We start from the raw sequence: 18,708 nt of genomic DNA, 5'->3' as shown, positions 1-18,708 counted from the left end.
TTGGAAATTGAGGGGATGCTTATCAATTGAGGAATGGTTGGATAAGTTGTGGTATATGATTTTGATGGAATACTCTAGGATGCTTTGAGAAAAGACTTCTACAAACCGATGCAAAGTAAAGTGAATATTATACAAATGGTAGTGATATTGTATAATGATTAACTCTGAATGACTTAGCTATTTTTAGCAATGTGGTGATCCAAGATAATTCTAAAGGGCTTTGGGTGAAAAATGCTATCCACCTCCAAGAAAGAACTAATAGAGTCTGAATGCAGATTGAAGAATATTTTTTTAAACTTTTATTATTTTTCTTGTTTTTTTGGGGGGGAGGTGTGTTTTCTTTCACAACATAGGTGATATTATATATATATATAATTGCTTACCTTCTCAAGAAGCAGGAGGAAAGGAAGGGAATTTGGAGTTCAAATTTAAAAAAAAAAGAATGTCAAAATTTTTTTTTACATGCAACTAGGAAAAAATAAGATGTAATAAAAATATCTTTAAAAAATGTACATACATATAAAAACAAGTATTTCTTAAATGCTTACTATGTGCTAGGAACTCTTAATGAATTTTTAGTCTAAAGGAGGAAGAAAAACAACATGCAAATAACTATGTACAAACAAAATGGTTACAGGATCAATTCAAGCTAGTTTCAGAGGGAAGGAATTAGAAGTAAGGAAAAACAGGAAAGGCTTCTTGTAAAAAGGGAGGGGGGGAGGGAGGGAGGTTGTACAGAATGCAACATTTGATATAAAAGAACCTGAATTTGAAACCTGGCTCTGCTATATTTTGTCTGTGTGACCATCACTAAATTGATTAATCTCTCTGGGTTTCAGTTTCCTCATCTGTAAAATGAGGGGATGGGAGTAGGAGACCCCTAAGGTTCCTTCCACTAACTCCTTTTTAAAAATAATTCATTCTAATTTATGTATTTATGTTATCATTTTTATATCATGTTTTGTTATTTAATATCTGTATTCTTCATGGAATTAAAGTTTTGAGGTACCTATTTTAGTTTCCTTCTTCTAAAACAAATTTTTATTGCCTTGTAGACTTATTCCTTAACCCCTTTTTATTCTGTTTTCTCTCTTACACTTAGAAATACCAGTTTCTAGAGTGATAGAATATTGTTCTATGTGTAGAAATCTTCCTATGCCTCTATTTCTACTTTGTTGCTTTTGGTTGCTTTTTTGGGTTGTTTTGAGTTGCAAATAATTTCTTCAGTTTTTTTTTTCTAGGAATGTTTTGAATGCTACTTTTTTATTGAATAGTTATCTTTCTTTTCATTTATGGGTAGACTCAGATTTGCAAGGTAAGACATCTTAGATTGCATCTTGAGCTCCCTCATTTTTCAGAACATGTTCTATTCCCTTTTGTAATTTGCATTTTCTTTCCTTGATATTTTAAGGTATTCTTCCTGGTTATTTTCTGAATATTTTGTTGTCATTTGAAGTTTTCAATAGAAGAATTTTTTCTTTTTGGTTTTTCCTACAGGGGATCATTAGGTTCTTTTGATTGGCATTTTGTCTTCCATGTTCAGAGTTTCTAGACAGTTTTCATGTATTATATTTTGCATTGTGGCTTTATGATTTGACTTATGTTCTGGGAGCCCTATAATCATTGAATTTTCTTAATACAATCTATCTTTGAGGATGATATTTTTTGTTTGGAGCGTATACGTTCTTTTAATGTTACTGCTTTTTGATTCTTCTTCCAGATCATCCTTCACTTTCATGTATTTCCATTACTAATTAGTTTTCTTTCATTTTTTTGGCCAGACTTTCCACTATGGGTTCAAATTTTCCTATTCTGCCAATTATTTCTACTGTATAGACTATAAATTTTATTTTCATGATTCTTATTTCTCTTATAAAAACAGTTGGCAACATCCTACTGTGGTTCCATTCTCCTTAGGAATGCCTCATTAGGTATTGATTCATTTTCCTTTGCCTTATAATACTTACTCGTAAGTGTTTGAACTCTTTTTCTTGGAGGCCATATTTCTCTCTTCTATTAATACTAATCTTCCCTGTCAGTTTATCCATTTATCCTCTTGATCTTTAGTTATATTCTCTTCCTCCCTCAGTTTCTAGTAATTTCAGTCTTTTCCCCTCCCTCTTTCCCCTCTTTTTGCTCACTTTCTGACTCCCTATTGATTATAGTTTCCCTAAAGGCTAGTTCTCCAGAGTCTTAGCCTCCTTGTACTTTGGATAAATCACAATTCACCAGACTAGGGCTGCCCCATGTAATTTATGAGAAGGACAGAACTGGCCCCTACTAGATGCAGAGCTCCCTCAGGCTTAGTGTACTACAGTTACACGTCTTACTCTCATTCTGTCTGTTTCCCACTTTTCAGGCCAAACTCAATTATAACATTACTGTTACTGCTACTGAAGTCTGAGAAAATTTTAGCCTTGTGTCTCTATTGCACTGAAAGGAAAGGGGAAGGATCAGAGGAGTAGAGTTGAATTCTATTACTAGCTCATGGAATGGCATTTGCTGTTTGGGCTGAGACTGGGAGTGAGGGGAAGGAGATGTTGAATGAGGCCATTGGATGTTAAGGGATTAGTCTTCTCCTTTAATAGTTCTTTGAGTTTTAATCCTGGATTAAAAATTTGAATTCTTGACTTCCTTGATCCTAGGAATAGCTCAAATTGCTTTATCTCTTTTGCATAGAGACAGTGACTAGTTCAGATTTTGCATCACATACTTATTTACTGTGTAACCCTCAGAAGTCACTTTCTACATATAACTTACTTTATCTGTAAAATAAGGGGACTGGCCTTTCTGAGCTCCTTTTCACCTCTGAATCTTATCTGTGACTCCTTCCAACTGAATGTCATTATGTAAGTACAGTCATTGCACCTGATAAAAATAATGAAAGGAACTAAATCAATTTGAAAATTTTAGTGCTATAGTAAGCCTATTACCAAGAAGTTACAAGATAGAACTGAACTAAATAAAATAATAAGTTCATTTGGAGCAATAGAAATTTCCTAAATTAAAAGAAAAATGTTGGGTTCAAGGAGTAATAAGGCAAGGGAATGATGGAGGAATGGAGACTAGCTTTTTCAAATTTCAACCTGTATTATAAAGAAGGAATCAGTAAAATAACTTGGCACTGGCTTAAAAATAGAAAAGTAATCTGGTATTACAGATCAAGAATCTAAGCAAGAACCAACAACAGTGGGATTCTAAGGCAGCCCAGCATTCGGTAAACCCAGGAACATAAATATTAGAAGAAAGGATTCTCTTTAACAGCAACTCCTGAGAAAATTGCAATGCATTTCTTCAGAAAGTGGGTCAGACTAAACATTGTATACTGATACCACAATAAATTTCAAAGAGATACAAGACCACAAGATCAAAAAGACCACATTATAAAAAATAGTAAAAGTATGTTAGAAAATATTTTTCACAACTAGGGTTGGAACAAAATTCTTTTTTTTCTCCTCTGATTATTTTTTCTTTATTCTCCATTATTTAGTATTTTTTTTATCTCCCAGTTACAAATAAAAACATTTTTAACATTCATTTTTAAAAATTAAAATACCAAATTTTCTCCTTCTATCCAAACACCCTCCCCCCCCCCCCAACATCATTGAGAAGGAAAGCAATTTGATATAGCTTATACATGGTAGATATGCAAAACATTTACATAAATCATGTTGTAAAAGAAAACATAGACCCCCACCCACCAGAAAAAAAGAAAGAAAAGAGAAAAAAAAGAAAAGAAAAAGTTGAAATTTAATCTGTATTCAGGCACCTTCCATTTTGTCTCTGGGGACAGATAGCATTTTTCATGTCCTAGTCATCTTAGTTCCTTGTATTGCTGAGAATAGCTAAGTCATTCAAAGCTGATCATTTTATAATATTGATGTTACTTTATACATAGTACATTTTACTTTGCATCAGTTCATATCAGTCTTTCCAGTTTTTCCAAGAGCATCATGCACATCATATTTTTTTATTAAAGCTTTTTTATTTTCAAAATATATACATGGGTAATTTTTCAACATTGACCCTTGCATAGCCTTGTGTGGAACAAACTTCTTACTCAAAAAGGGATCATAAAATCGTGGACTTACAGTCAGAAGAAATCTTCGAGGTCATCTCTTCCAGCTCCTTTATTTTATAGATAATAAGCCAATCTCAGAAAACTAAATGAGTTGGTCCAGTGTCACATAGAGAGTAAATGGTAGAACTAGGGTTCAAACACAGGTCTCCTGACTCCAACTTTAGCATTCTTTTTATTGTACCATAGATTAGAGAAGATTGTAGCAGAAAAAATATAGAGATTCACTTAAGTTTATCAGAATGTAAGTATTCATGAAGTATCTACTAATGCATAGGGTACCTTGCTAAATTAAACATTGAGAAAAAACAAAAATGAAACTGTCCATGCCATCAGGGGCTTACATTCTATTGGAATAAACAACATGTATATAAATATACGAATTGTGTATTTGCAATTTGCAAAATAAATATAAGGCAAATGGGGTAAATCCACTAGCACTTAAATGGAATGAGGAAAGATTTCACATACATGGTTGTCCCTTGAGTAGTTTTGATGGAAACAAGGGGTTGTAAGAGGCAGAGATGAACATACATTTCAGGTGCTAATTCAGATGTTAAATTAATTGCAGGACTCACTTTTATATTCCTTTGTATACAGCCTCTCTCTCAGCATTCGCTTCACTCCCTCAGTATCAAGGATATAGGGTATACTCAATAAATACTGTAGTTTGTTAACTGACTATACTTTTTTTTTGGTTTCAAAGCAATAGGAATTGTTTCTTTGGTCTGAAAAACTGTGCTTATAGCATTCTTTTAAAGTGTTTTAAATTATAAATTCAATAATCTTTAAACATAAACCTTTAAAATATATAGAAACAAAAGATTGTACATAAAATCAACTTTCACTGTTTAATGTAACAGACATAAAAGTGATTCAAATAAAGTAATGTAGTCTCATTCTTACCAACCTCTATTTTCTCCCTGTTTGTACATGTATTCCATAATTTATTACTATTATTATTTACAGTCTAACAGAGGAGACAAAAAGCAAATAAAAGTATATACAGGTTGAATAGGAAATAATTAAGAGAAAGGATTAGAATAAAGAAAAATGAGGGAAAGCTTCCTGTAGAAGGGATAGTATTTTATTTGAGAGTTGAAGCCGGAAGGATCAGTAGTTGGAACTGAGAAGAAAGAACATTCCAGGTAATGGTGGTCAGCCAGAGAAAATACCAGAGCAAAGAGATAGAGTGTCTTGTTTGTGGCACAACTAATGGAGTAGAGTGTTAGGGAGAAAAATTTAAGACTGAAAAGGTAATAGGGGGCTAGATTATGAATACCAAATAGAAAATTTTGTAGTTGATCCTGAAGGCAGTAGAAAGCCATTAGAGTTTATTGTAGAAAGGTGACATAATGGGACCTGCCCTTTAGAAAAATCACTTTAGTGACTGGATGTAGGATACATTGCAGCCCCAGTAGCAAGCTGTCACAATAGTCTATCATATTAGTCCAGGCATGAGATGATGAAGACCTATACTTGAATGGTGACAGTGTGAGAGTTAGAGGGGAGCATTTAAGAGATGTTGCAACATTTCTTAAATCAACAGCCTTGACAATAGATTGAATTGGGGGATGAAAGAGTTGACAGATAGTGAAGAGTCCATTATAACTTCTAGGTTGTGAATGTGGGGGCAGGGCTGGGAGGATGGTATAGCCCTCTAAAGAAATAGGGAAAGTGTGTGGGAGAGGAAGAGGGCAGGGTTTCAGGGGGATGATAATGGGTTCCAATTTAGACATATTTAGTTTAAGATTATCTACTCAACATCCAATTTTAGATTTCTGAAAGACAGTTGGAAATGTGAAATTGGAGATCAGCAGAAAGTTGGGGGCAGAATAGGTAGATTTGAGAATCATTAGCATAGAGAGGATAATTAGATTCATTTTTCTTCCATATTTCCTCCATGTTATATAATACTTTCTATTTAAGTGTAAAACATTTGAATTAATTCACACAAAATATTCAGTCTTATAAAATTGCTCCAACAACTGTTATTTTATAATAATATTGAATAAAACTGAATGAAACTAATTATAATTTTGCAAAAATCTGCTATAATATCATTTGGCTAATTGCTTAAGAGAACTAATTTCTCCCCTGCCATTGTTATTTTACTTGATTGTCATGCTTTCCTGGAACCAGTAAGAATTTTAAGGCATCTATAACCTATATATAATCTAATTTGTAATTTAAATGAAAAAAATTTAAATGTTAATTATTGCTTAATTTATATATTCATTTGATTATCCATGTTTAGAATAACTTTTAAGTTAATTGCTAAATTGTTGGTCTATAATAAAGTACATATTTATATAGTAAACTGGTTATCAAAAATTGAACTAGGATAGTATCTGATATCCCACAGTTCTTTTCTCAAGGATACTGACATCTAAAGAGAATTCTTCCTCCAAGTGGTCGGCAATTAGGACTGTCCCATACAGTGAGTGACTGATTCCATTGTCTTACCCATTACTATGGGGCCACTCTGCTCTATGGCTACATTCTTCCTAGATGACTTGTGGGTCAAGTTGCATCCTCCTACCATGACTGCACTCATATGGGACAGATCACTTTCTGTGGCTCCATTTCCCTCAATCCTCCTCCCCTCATTCTACTACTTCACCTGAATTTGTCTAGGGCACAAATATTTCTAGTTACAATTCAGTTGATCATATAAAGATGTATCAAAGTTGATATTGTCTCATTAAATAATGAACTTTAAACTACCTGTCATTCATGTTTTCTTTTATTAGGTACCTGCATTATTGCATACTGGCGATATGGTTCATGGCTTGGGGCCATTAGTTGTCCAATCTGCAGACAAACGGTATGTTGAATCCATGAAATCTTTTTAATGTTACTTTAATTTGTAAATGTTCTGATTTTTGGTATCCAAATTAACCAGTTATTTTTTGTATTGCTAGCAGAACTAAATTTATCTAAAGCTTTTATTTTGCCTTCTTATTCCAGAATCAAAATCAAATATATAATCTCAATGAAACTTTTTATTATCCTTGGAGTCAGCTAACTAAAGAAGTTAGAAATCATTGCTGCATTATCAAAAAAGAAGTTTCTAATCAGGCTTAAGAAAAATTCCTTTATTTGTATACTTACTACAAACTATCTGATATAAAAAAATTTTTTTATGATGTGAGGGTCTGAATAGCTCAACAAAGGACAGATAAACAGAAAAATGTTCTATTTCATAAACATGATGCCCTACCCAAAATAAACTGAAATTTGCCTGTACCTGTTGTTGTAAATTAGTATTTGTTTGTGTAAAGAAAACATGAGTGAGGAAAATGGGTCACTAAATATCTGCAACTTGGGAAGACTGTCATGATTGAAATGTCAGCCTGGATAATTAAATCTTAACTAGGAGGAAGGAAAGTTTGAAAAGGGTTTAGTGTGTATTTTAAAATCAGCCGGAGTCAGGAATTCAGGTTAGGGGAAAATTGTCAATCTTTATTCTCAGTGAAGAAAGATCGGAGGTGGAAAAGAATGGGCAATAGCAATATGTGCAGCTGAGTCAAGAAGCTAGCTAGATCAGCAGCCACAAGACCAGCAGTTACAAGCATAGAACCCAGGCTCAATCTCTCCCAGCCTCTCTTCCCGTCTCTCTGCCTCCACCCACCAAAATCTATACATTTCCTATACAACACATCAGGACTTGCACAGAGAGTGGGCGGGGGCCATTCTTTATCCAAGCATGTATATTAATAGAGTATAGTCCAATTACTATTTAGCCTCACGTGCTTGGGACCTCAGTGCATCAATTCAAGCCTCAGCCCATTACAGGTTAGAGTGAGGGTTATTGCATCATAATTATTACCTCATTCTTTTTTTTTTTTTATAAGATTCAGATGTTTTATTGACTAGTACACAAGAAGATAACTGCTTTTTGTAATTGAACAAAAGTGTTAACATGAGAACTCATCTTTTGTAGGCTTGTTGAGAAATAATCAGTACCACTCCAACAGATACTGTGTACCTTGTACTGTTCTTACATGATTTTGGTCTTCTAAACTACATCACCATATTTTGAGTTTTCATGTAGCTTTAGAAATTATGAATATTTGGAATGGTGACATTTATTAATTATTTTGTTCTTATGAATCAGCCATGTTATGTCTAATTATTTTATGTGACTAGACATTTGGTCTAGTGGATTATCTAAGATGTTTTACTATAGTGTGGAGAAATGTCATGTTAGTCCATAAAAGAGTGAGCATAAGATATATAATCCGAATAGCTACCAAAGTATATCTTGAGGGGATATTTACTAGGTGCTAAATATTTATACCTTGCAGTAGCAGTAGTAGCACCACCACCACCTTATATTTACAAGGCTTACATTTACAATTTATTCTTTATATATGTTATCTCATTTGATCTTGTTAATGATCTTTTTAGAAATTTGACAAAGTGGTAATGAAATATTTAAGAATGACATGCAAAACAAATTAACACAAAGAAGCAGCACTATAAATTGGTTCTGGGGCCACCAGAATTGGAAGGAAGAGATAAATTCTAGCATTAGAGTTCAGTGAGACTAAGGATTACTTTTTTAGATACCTAACGAGGTAATATAATGAAAATGTTTTATAAATTGTAAAGCATTCATATTTTTTATTTATTTATTTAATAGCCTTTTATTTACAGGTTATATGCATGGGTAACTTTACAGTGTTAACAATTGCCAAACCTCTTGTTCCAATTTTTCACCTCTTACCCCCCCCACCCCCTCCCCTAGATGGCAGGATTGTAGATGTTAAATGTAAAGCATTCATATTAATGAACCAAGGATGTGATATATTATTTTAAAAGCTAACAGTTTTTGGTAGCATGTTGAGCCACATTGGATAATTAATTTGAAAGCAGACAAGCTAGAAAAGTTAGAAAATTCTGCAGCCCCCAAAAACGGCTTTGAGGAAGAACACAAAGACAGTGACAATGACAACCAGCCAAAGAAACCTATGGTTCCCAAACACTCCAAGAAGAAATTGCAGGGGAGGAACCTTTTTTTATAGTAGCTGAACTGAAACAACTGGTGGCCCAATCAGAAGTGGTAGAGATGCATAATGTGACAGCCTAGGACCCCAAGTTTTTGGTGCACCTGAAGTCGATGAGGAACTCAGTGCCAGTATTATATCATTGGTACTTTAAGCACAATTACCTGCAATTAACTGGAGATTAAAAAACCACCTTTTGCCACGTTTGTCAAATGGGAATTCAGAAGATGCGTGAAGTTCTCTAGGAGAAGGAAGAATAAAAGACTGTGAATTGTAAATATGAGAAAAGGTTCAACCCAAGATGGGGAATACTGAAGTGAGAAATACTCAAAGTTAGGTTTTCACAAGATGTTGCAAGTTTCAAAATGGGATCAGATAACAAGCACCACTTTCTGGAGCCTTCAGAAGAAGAAACTAGCCTAATCACAAAAGTTTCTGAAAAAAGGGGCCAGGTTTGAAACTGGTTTAAAAGGGGCTAATGACTAGTAGAAGGCTTTTCTTCAATGTACTTTATTAATAGAATCATTGTGTATTATCTGATATACTCTGAGGTTGGAGATAGTCACCATTTTTGACCATGAGATGTATGACCAGGAAGAGGGGAACATGTCTAGGAGCAACATATAAGGGATGGATGAGGAAGACCCCAGAAGAGCTTCAGACAACCAGAACTCTGAAGAGAGGAGTAAGACTAACTCATATGGAGCTTCCACCTGCTTGTATAGGAGCATATTAAACTGCTTCGCTCATCCTGAGGTTTTCATTTATTGCATCCTTTTGGGGACTCAGAATTTTGTTTCCAACAATTGACATTGACTGCCAGAAACTACAAGGTACCTTCTTTAAGTGGCAAATTATGCCAAAGCTGACAATTCACAGGGACCTTTAATATGAAGGGAAAGTCTGAGACTCAGTAGAAGAAGAAGCCAAGAGATTTATTTAACGAGTTGTAGATTTCATTGGGGATGCCAGTTGGATCAAATGCCCCCCAAATTTCTCTTGTGGTTGATTGCTATCAGTAAAATGGGATCTACTCTTTCCTACCCTAAGATCTATGAACTGAATTCTCCCATTCCTGAGAGCTGCTTCTTCAGTTGCCATGCTGGAGGTTGGAGCAAAATTCCTGTGAATGGGATGGGAAACTGCTCTATGGAGATGTGTTTGGAATCAACATAACAGAATTCCAGAAAGAGGAGAAAGAGAGTGATCAGACATCTTGTGGAGAGCTGGAGACTTCTGATGAGGAATCAGAAGGAGGAGGAATAATGAAAATAAACCTGATAAAACAGGTGTCATCCCTGCATGCAGTGGTCTCATCACCCAGTGGGCTTTTTTGTCAGTCCTAGCTGGGTTGGAGACGCCTGAACATGACTGAACTTAAAAAAAAAAAAAAAAAGTGAAGGGGCTATGGATGGTAGTGAGACACCTCAACTGTTTATTATGCTTTCTGAGAAGAAAACAGATACTGTGGGAGGTGCCATGATGGATTCTACTTATCATTATAGACATGTCATAAAATATGAGCCAGAAGGGCCCAGCCCCTGAAGTGCAAGGGGTGGAAACAGCTTTAGCCCCAAAGAAGTTGGAACTGGATCCCATGGCTATGTCCTTAAAAAATGAAGAACATATATGGGAACAGCAGGCCCAAATGGAAAAGGACTTTAGTAACATAGTAGGTGAACATGCTGCTTATCAGAAACCTCAGTCCCAGGATAGCTGCAGAGGGAGTAAGAAATACAAAGAATTCAAGTTTGAAACCTTGAAGACTTTCAGCTCATCTTTCTCTCTAATTTGGATCCTGGGGTCCAAATCCCTCACGATTTCAAGGACTCTTGTTCATTTTTGTGTTTCAGACCTCTTTTGTAAATGAAGCTCTTCCCTCCCAGGAAGAAGTTGAATAGAAAATAATAATAATAATAATAGCTATTATTATTATACCTTTAAACTAAAAGGGAAAGCAGAATTCTTCAGCTCAACTCAAGGGCATGGAAAGGTAGCCTTAGGCAGATGCAGTTGTAAAAATCAATACAGCATAAAATCAATTATACCGTGGAAAGCAGTAGAAAATAGAGGTAATAAACCAGTGAAAGAACTATGGGAAATGAATGTGGACCACAACATAGCATTTCTACTCCTTCTGTTATTATCTGCTTGCATTTTTGTTTTCCTTCTCAGGTTATTTTTGCCTTATTTCTAAAATCCAATTTTTCTTGTGCAGCAAGATGACTGTATAAGTATGTATACATATATTGCATTTAATATATTTAACATGTATTGGTTTACCTGCCATCTAGGGGAGAGAATGGGGAGGAAGGGAAAAGTTGGAACAGAATATTTTGCAAGGGTCAATGCCAAAAAATTACCCATGCATATGTCCTGTAAATAAAAAGCTATAATAAAAAAAAAAATTAAAAGAAAAAAAAAATAGAGGTAATATTTTTATCTTTTCATTTCAAGCCAAGTATTCCCTTAAGGTAGACAAGCCTATTTGAATGACATGAGATTTGGGATGAGGTTTGGTACCCTACTGAAAATAGTGCAGAGGTGGTACCTAAAGTGAAGATTTTTTGTAGGTGGATTCTGATAAAAAAATCTCTGCTGTCCCTACTGGAGCCATCTAAGTTCTGCTTGAAATCTACATATGGGGAGATCATTGCTTCAAAAGACAGCATATTCACTTTTCAAACAGATTTAATTACAAGAAAACCTTATATTAAGCCTAAATCTTCTATAGCTTATGTATATTAGTCCTAACATTCTACCCTTGGGAACCCAGCAAAAATGTTTAATTCCTCTCTTACATGATGGCCTTTTGAATATTTCAGAAGACAGCCTTCATGGTCCCTATGTCTTCTCTTCTTCAAGGTAAAAATTCTCATTTCCTTTATCTGTTCCTTAGGTGGCATGGTCTAAAAGGTCTTTATTTTTCTAGTTGCCTTCCTCTGGCTATTTTCCACCTTGTCAGTGTATTTTTTTTTTAGAAAATCTGGCTTCCAAAACTGAGTACTCCAAATGTATTTTGACCTTAGTGCAGATGAGCTATGTTTCATTTCCACTGTTGTATATATTTCTATTTATGTATAGTTTAAGTCCAGGTTAGCTGTTTTGGTTGCTATGTCTTACTGAATTTGCAGTCTAGAAACCAGGTATTTTTCATATAATGTGTTGTCTAGCTACATTTCAGTCATTTTGTACTGTTGAGTTGATTTTTCACAGACTAGACTTAATATAGTTGTTATTGTGGTTGTTGTTTTCCTGTGTTTCTGAAAAGACAACTGATATCACATATGATGTCTTGACTTGAATGTGTAAATGTAATTAGATATATCAAAGTCTAGTAGGAAGACAAAAATCAAGATGATTGGTGGTGGTCTGGGATGCAATGGATGACCCTGGCATCTTGGACTTCTGACTAAGCTCTATGTGCTCCACAGGATCTGTTTTAGTCACCTTCATGACCACTGGACCAAATTGTTCTCATCTATCCATTTTGCTGGGGAAAGTCTTCATACACTTGGGGTAGACAACCCCCTAATTCACTGAAAGATTTGAGGCTGTCAGTTATCCCCAACCTGGGTTAGCCCAAGACAGTGTGATATGGTCACTGTGCATGCTATAGCTTCTTGGACCCACAGGTGAGAGTTGGGTGAATCAGGTGGATCAAAGGTACATGAGTAGTTCTGAAAAGGGCCTGGCAAGGCCTTTCATCACAGGTCTTGTCTTCCACCCCATATATCTCAGATAATAGTTAAATCGTATTAAAAAATAATTTAATTCCTGAAAAAGATATGAAAGACATGAAATAAAAAGAAGCCAAGTTCAAACAGAAGCTTTTAACCTTATAAAAATTATGAATACTTATATGTTGTGAATTATTATATTATGAATTATTATAATTATGAATGCTTATATAAAAGCTGCAACTTGTAACTCTCTTAAATGATTAAAAACAAAAAGTGTAAACTATAGACGCCACTCAGTATGATCACTGATTGTCTAACAAGGACAAATTTTATTGAATTGTTTTAAATTTACATAAGAATCCCATATAGCAGTGTTGGCTGCCATTTTCTATCAAGGTGGTAGACTAAACTATACATTTAATTTATGGCACCTCTTGATGCCAGTTAAGTGCCTTATTTTGTCAGTTCTTTAAACATTATCATAGAATAGACAAAAACAAAAATGCTGTACAATTGACTAGAAACTTGCTTCCTTCAGTCAGTTATTTCAAAGGAACTTGATTTCTCATATAGTAAGTTTGTTGTTTTTCTATCTTTATCCTAGCTGCCTTCTTTCTCTCAAATTATATTGACATATTTCCTTTTCACTCTCTCCTGCTTTCTTGACTTTCAGACATGGCGAAAAATGACAACAGGATATTGTGTTGCAGCCTTTTGGCCTACTTAGTTGATATAAGATAGTCAACAGCTCTCCTTGAAAGGCCTGCAAAGGACTCTCTCTTTTCCTTCATGACTTGACAGGAAATATCAACTCCTATTTTGCATGTTGTCCTTGGAACCATCATAACTTGTTTTTACTAGAATATATTTGTTGATGCCCAATGGGACAGATTATTTTGAGCAGTTCTCTCTCTTTCCCCTCATGAAAGATCAAAAATTAATGGCATTATGTATGAAAATTTCAATAGTGAGGCAAGGTAACTTTGTGCTACAAATAAAGACTGATCAATGTCTTAAGTATTAGTGACTTGCAGGTCTTAATAGAATAAAAAACACTAGATAATAGGGATATTACCTTCATTTGTTTACCCCCCCCCCAAAAAAAAATCATAATTTTGTGCCATTTTGTATTGTAATGTTTTCTTATCATTCCTGTATCACCTAGTATTCTTAGGCCAAAAAATATTTATATTAGTTCCTCATGGTAACAAAAAAGAAAATTATAACTAGAGAGTAGGTATATTCAATGGTTATAGTGTAGGTATTTAAATAGTTGTAAATAGGTACACTCTATTTTATTATACACATTAATTGGGTGGGTTTTTTTTTTCCAGTTTTGCTTTCATTAAAAGAAATAAGCATTTCTTGTCCTGATGAATAAAGACAACATGCAATGCACTGATGGAAACCAATAATATTATTGAAAAATGCAGTAATTTATCACTTATATCCCTGAAGAGTTCCAGGAGTAATAAAAATTACTTCTTTTCTGTATTATACAGGTTACCTTACTCTTACCAGTATTTAGTGAAGATAATCAGACTCAGGATGTCTCAGAATTGCATCAAGATATTAATGACTATAATCGAAGATTCTCAGGACAACCCAGATCAGTAAGTAACATCAAGATGACAAAACAGTGATCACTTTGATCTTGCAAACAAAAAATTTTAATACATGTTCTTTGACTAATAAGTATTGACTGCTCTCTAGGATTTTGGCAGATGAAAGTATGATAGATTGAAGGACTAGACAGGTTAATTTTTTTAAAAATAGGGAATAACTAAGCTGACAGAAAGGAAAAGGAAAAGTTGAAGATGCCTGGGAGAGGACAACTGATGAAGCAAGGTCAAGAAGATGGGAGGACATGGGATCAAGAGAATGGGGGGTTGGTGATGGAAGCATAAGTTAGCTATGTCAAAAAGGACCACATAAATTAGGGCAGAACATTGAGCAGTGTAGATGAGGCAAAGTAGATACTTTGGCATAAAGGAATACTTTTAATGTATTTTGTGGATTGGCAAAAATCTTAGGAAAATTTAATGACAGCAACATGTAACGAGACTTATAATTAACATATTGTAAGCACTAATAAAGTTTAAATCTATAACTCTACAATTATGTATATTTGTTTATTGTCTAGACAGAAAATATTTTAAGTTATCTAAATAAGCAATATTTACTATAATAATATTCAGTAAAATATTACTATAGATAACTTTGCCTCATCTACACTGCTCATGCCATCTAAAGATTTTGCATTTTACTTGTAAAAAAATAAAATTCATAAATTTTACTTCAAATTAATTTTACAAGGCAAGATTGCTTTTTATCTTTTTTGATGATAATCATCATAACCTGGTGACTCATGTTTCCAACTATCTTTAAAAAATCTTTCATTTCAGACAATAATCAAATGACTGGACAGGTCCTGCTCAAATAGATACTGCTTTTCAGAGTTGCCAAAGTGGTTTTTAGTGGCTACATCTCAAAAATGCCGTGTAATGAATGCATTGTTTTATTTTGCTTACCTCAACTCATAGGCAACTTGACATCTGATTTCAAGTCATCTTCAAAGTGTGGTGACCCTTTAGTTTGTTTCAAATGTTGTATTAGTGAGAGACAGAGAGAGAGGCATTGTGGCTGAGTAGTAGGCTCAGGAAAACCCAGGCTCAAATTTTGCTCTTACCTTTTAGTAGTTATGTGGCCATGGAATAAACATTTCTTAACCTTAGGCAGTACACTTATATGATTTAGTAGATTTAGTAAAAACTAAATGCAATATGTATTGATGGAAGGAGTTCCATGCCTAATGAAACTATAGAGCCTTGGTGTATTAATGTATAGTCTGTGTGTATATGATATATTCATATTACAACATGTATGTGGTACTAATTGTACCCCTATTTAAAAAGAAACCAGTAATTAAATAAATATTGGTAAATTATAGTTTTATAGATATGGTGGCAGTAGTATTCTGAATCTTGATAAATTCATATTGTGTAATATATTGAAAACCAATATAATATGTTTGTTTTTCCCTCTTGCCAGATTTTGGAAAGAATTATGGATCTGCCCACTTTACTGAGACATGCATTCAGGGAAATGTTTTCAGTCGGGGGCCTTTTCTGGATGTTCCGCATCAGGATATTACTTTGTTTACTGGGAGCTTTTTTCTATCTGATATCACCCTTGGATTTTGTTCCTGAAGCCTTGTTTGGAATTCTAGGATTTCTAGATGATTTCTTTGTCATCTTTTTATTGCTTATTTACATCTCCATCATGTACCGGGAAGTACTAACACAAAGGCTAAACAGATGAAATAAATGAATGTTGCTTGAGCATATGTGGAAAACCATTCAAGGGAATCATAACAAAACACTTGAATATCATTTTGCAGGTTCAAAAACACCTTAGGAAATTTGGCTAACTGGAACTGTATCAGTGTATTGGAGGTTGTAATACTGAAGCTAGATTTATAACTAAGCAATGTCTATTTGTTCAATAATTAGCTATATAAAATATCTTCTTAAAAAAGTCTATGTGGAGGTTGTTGAATGAACAGGAATACTTTTTTATCTTGATTTTACCTATCCCTCAAAACTAAACAATTTGGTTGTGGATAAAGATATTATTAAATATGCAATTTATCTACTACCTTCCTATATGAAATATAAATATTATAATGGATAATTTTCTTGTTATAGTAAAGTGATACATAAAATTTTAAAAGTCAGTATCTTTTAGCATTTACTATGTTTTGTGCATTTGCAACATTATTTTGCTTTTCCATTTCAGCATAATTACTTTTATCAGCTAAAGGTTAAAAAAAAACTTTAACACTGCACAGAACTTAATTAGTTTATACATTGGCTTAACATAAGACAATTTTTAATAAATTCCAAATTTCATAGCCTAGTATAATGCCTTACAAATAGTAAGTGATCACTAAATCTTTATGTCAAAACATATACATTTCTTCTCAATCAAAACATTTAATATCAATAATTGTAATTAAATTAATAGCTTGATCTTTCCAAAGGGTAATCAAATAACAGTAATTTGAAAAGGGAAAACTGAATCCAGGAAGCTGAATGAAATGGCTAAATCATGGGTCAATCTTATAGGAATAAAGCCAACTCTAATGAACTGACTACAAAACTTAATAACTGAATCATAAACAATACTAATTAAACATTACCAGAAAAGAACCTGCTGATTAGTTCAGTTCAAGCTTGGAATGTATTATGCATTGGTGGCATGACAAAGTGAGAAAAATATTTCTTTTGACATGTAATCTAAAAATTCCTCAATTGACTTAACCTGGCATACTTCTTTAGCTTTGTCCCCAAAACGGTAAGAAATGACAGGTAGATCCTAATGTATGATAGTGACAGACAATGAAAACTATAAGCCTTATTGATGAATTTATTTACCTTATACTGTATGTAATATTGTCCTTGGCATCAAGAGGGAAATAATCAAAAAAATCCTATTTCTCATTTTAATGTCCATTGTAATTAATTCAGATACAGACATTAACTTGGTACTGACTCTAAAATGTCAACAGTGATGGCCTTAATTTCAGCTTTTTCTGTTCTGGAGGACAATAATTGTTGCTTTCCAGAGCAGAACAAAATAGATATGAAAAGTGAGATGCTGTACTTATGTTTACTTGGGAAATATTTTGGGCAAAAGACGAAACAGATCTCTGGAAGTGTTTTAATATAGTATTCATTTCTATGGGATATTTCTATGGGATAATTTAGGTATGAGTTTCAATGGACCAGGTACTTTTCTCACTATTGCTTATAAAACCTTAATTTTTTACAGTGACTCATCAGAAAAGGGAAGAACATCAGCCATAAGAATTTTTGCTACCCTTAACATTAAATAAACTGAGGGATTCTGGAGTCCTTCAAGTCAAGAATAAATTTGACTTAGGGTACAAAATTTAATTATCCTGTGAAAGAAATAAATTTTCAGTATGTATGCTCTACCTACACTATCCATTATTATAATTCTGATATTGGTTTTATTTTAGTATTTTATTTTAATATTCTGGATAAATATTTTATTTTAATATTCTGGATAAAGGTATTTTTATCACAATTTGTAGCATTTTAAGTATTGTGATATTTGAAACTACATCAAGTTAAAGACATTTTAAAAATTCATGGACCTTATGTTCATTGCATTCAATTCTGGCAATGACTGAAGAGATTTTTAATTTAATGTATTTAATTAATCTCAACAAAGTTAAGTACTTCACTTTTTAATCACTGTTTAAAATCAGTCTTAACTCCTATGATTCAGGATAAAAATCACACAAATCAAAGTGTCTGCCCCCCCCCCCCATAACATAACATAGCGTGCCCCCCCCCCCCCCGGAGTACATAATAAATAAATCAATTATCTGGGGAGCAAGATAGTCCAGGCAGTTGCCCAAACTCTGCTCATTGATCAGATATCACAACCACCACAATTTCTGGCTTCATTACTACAATAAGAAAACAAAAGTGACTTAAATCACTTATTACTATGTGGATATCTACCTCACAGTGTTGTTATGGAGAAATAATACTTGAGTTTAAGCTTTGAATTTACATGTGCAAAGTAATTCGCTCTTTCAAATAAAAGCAGCATATCTCAAATGTTTGTTTTGCTATTACTTCTGCAATGTATGTACTCAAAAAAATTTAAGATAGACATTGAATGGTACCATGAAGTGGTATTCAGTGTAATTATTGTTCCTGCTTCATTTATTACTAATGTGTGTTATCTCATTCCACTTAAAATTTGCAAAAAAAAAAAAAAAAAATTGAAAAAGAAAAATGGGTGTTATCCCTTACTAATTGGTTCTACATTTATAGCTTTTTAGATTTTATTTGCTTCCACTTTGAAAACTACCCTGACTCCAGATCATGTATGAATT

At 33.6% G+C, this 18,708-nt stretch overlaps 1 protein-coding gene across 7 annotated transcripts in view; it reads left to right on the top strand.

The window, feature by feature from the left end:
* The window catches only part of RNF170 (ring finger protein 170), a 55,411-nt gene extending 36,984 nt beyond the window's left edge, over window positions 1–18,427 (top strand). For all 7 annotated transcript variants that reach the window (XM_031950790.1, XM_031950792.1, XM_031950789.1 and 4 more), the window contains 3 exons: window positions 6,832–6,905; window positions 14,276–14,386; window positions 15,825–18,427. In XM_031950790.1, the coding sequence (XP_031806650.1) occupies window positions 6,832–6,905; window positions 14,276–14,386; window positions 15,825–16,094 (455 nt within the window). In that variant the 3' untranslated portion in view covers window positions 16,095–18,427. The remainder of the gene's footprint in view (window positions 1–6,831; window positions 6,906–14,275; window positions 14,387–15,824) is intronic.
* The last annotated feature ends 281 nt before the right edge of the window (window positions 18,428–18,708 follow it).

The sequence above is a fragment of the Sarcophilus harrisii genome, chromosome 2 (genome assembly GCF_902635505.1).
Source record: "Sarcophilus harrisii chromosome 2, mSarHar1.11, whole genome shotgun sequence".
Lineage (NCBI taxonomy): Eukaryota > Metazoa > Chordata > Mammalia > Dasyuromorphia > Dasyuridae > Sarcophilus > Sarcophilus harrisii.
The sequence above is the reverse complement of the archived record's forward strand: the minus strand, read 5'-3'. Positions and strand labels throughout refer to the sequence as shown.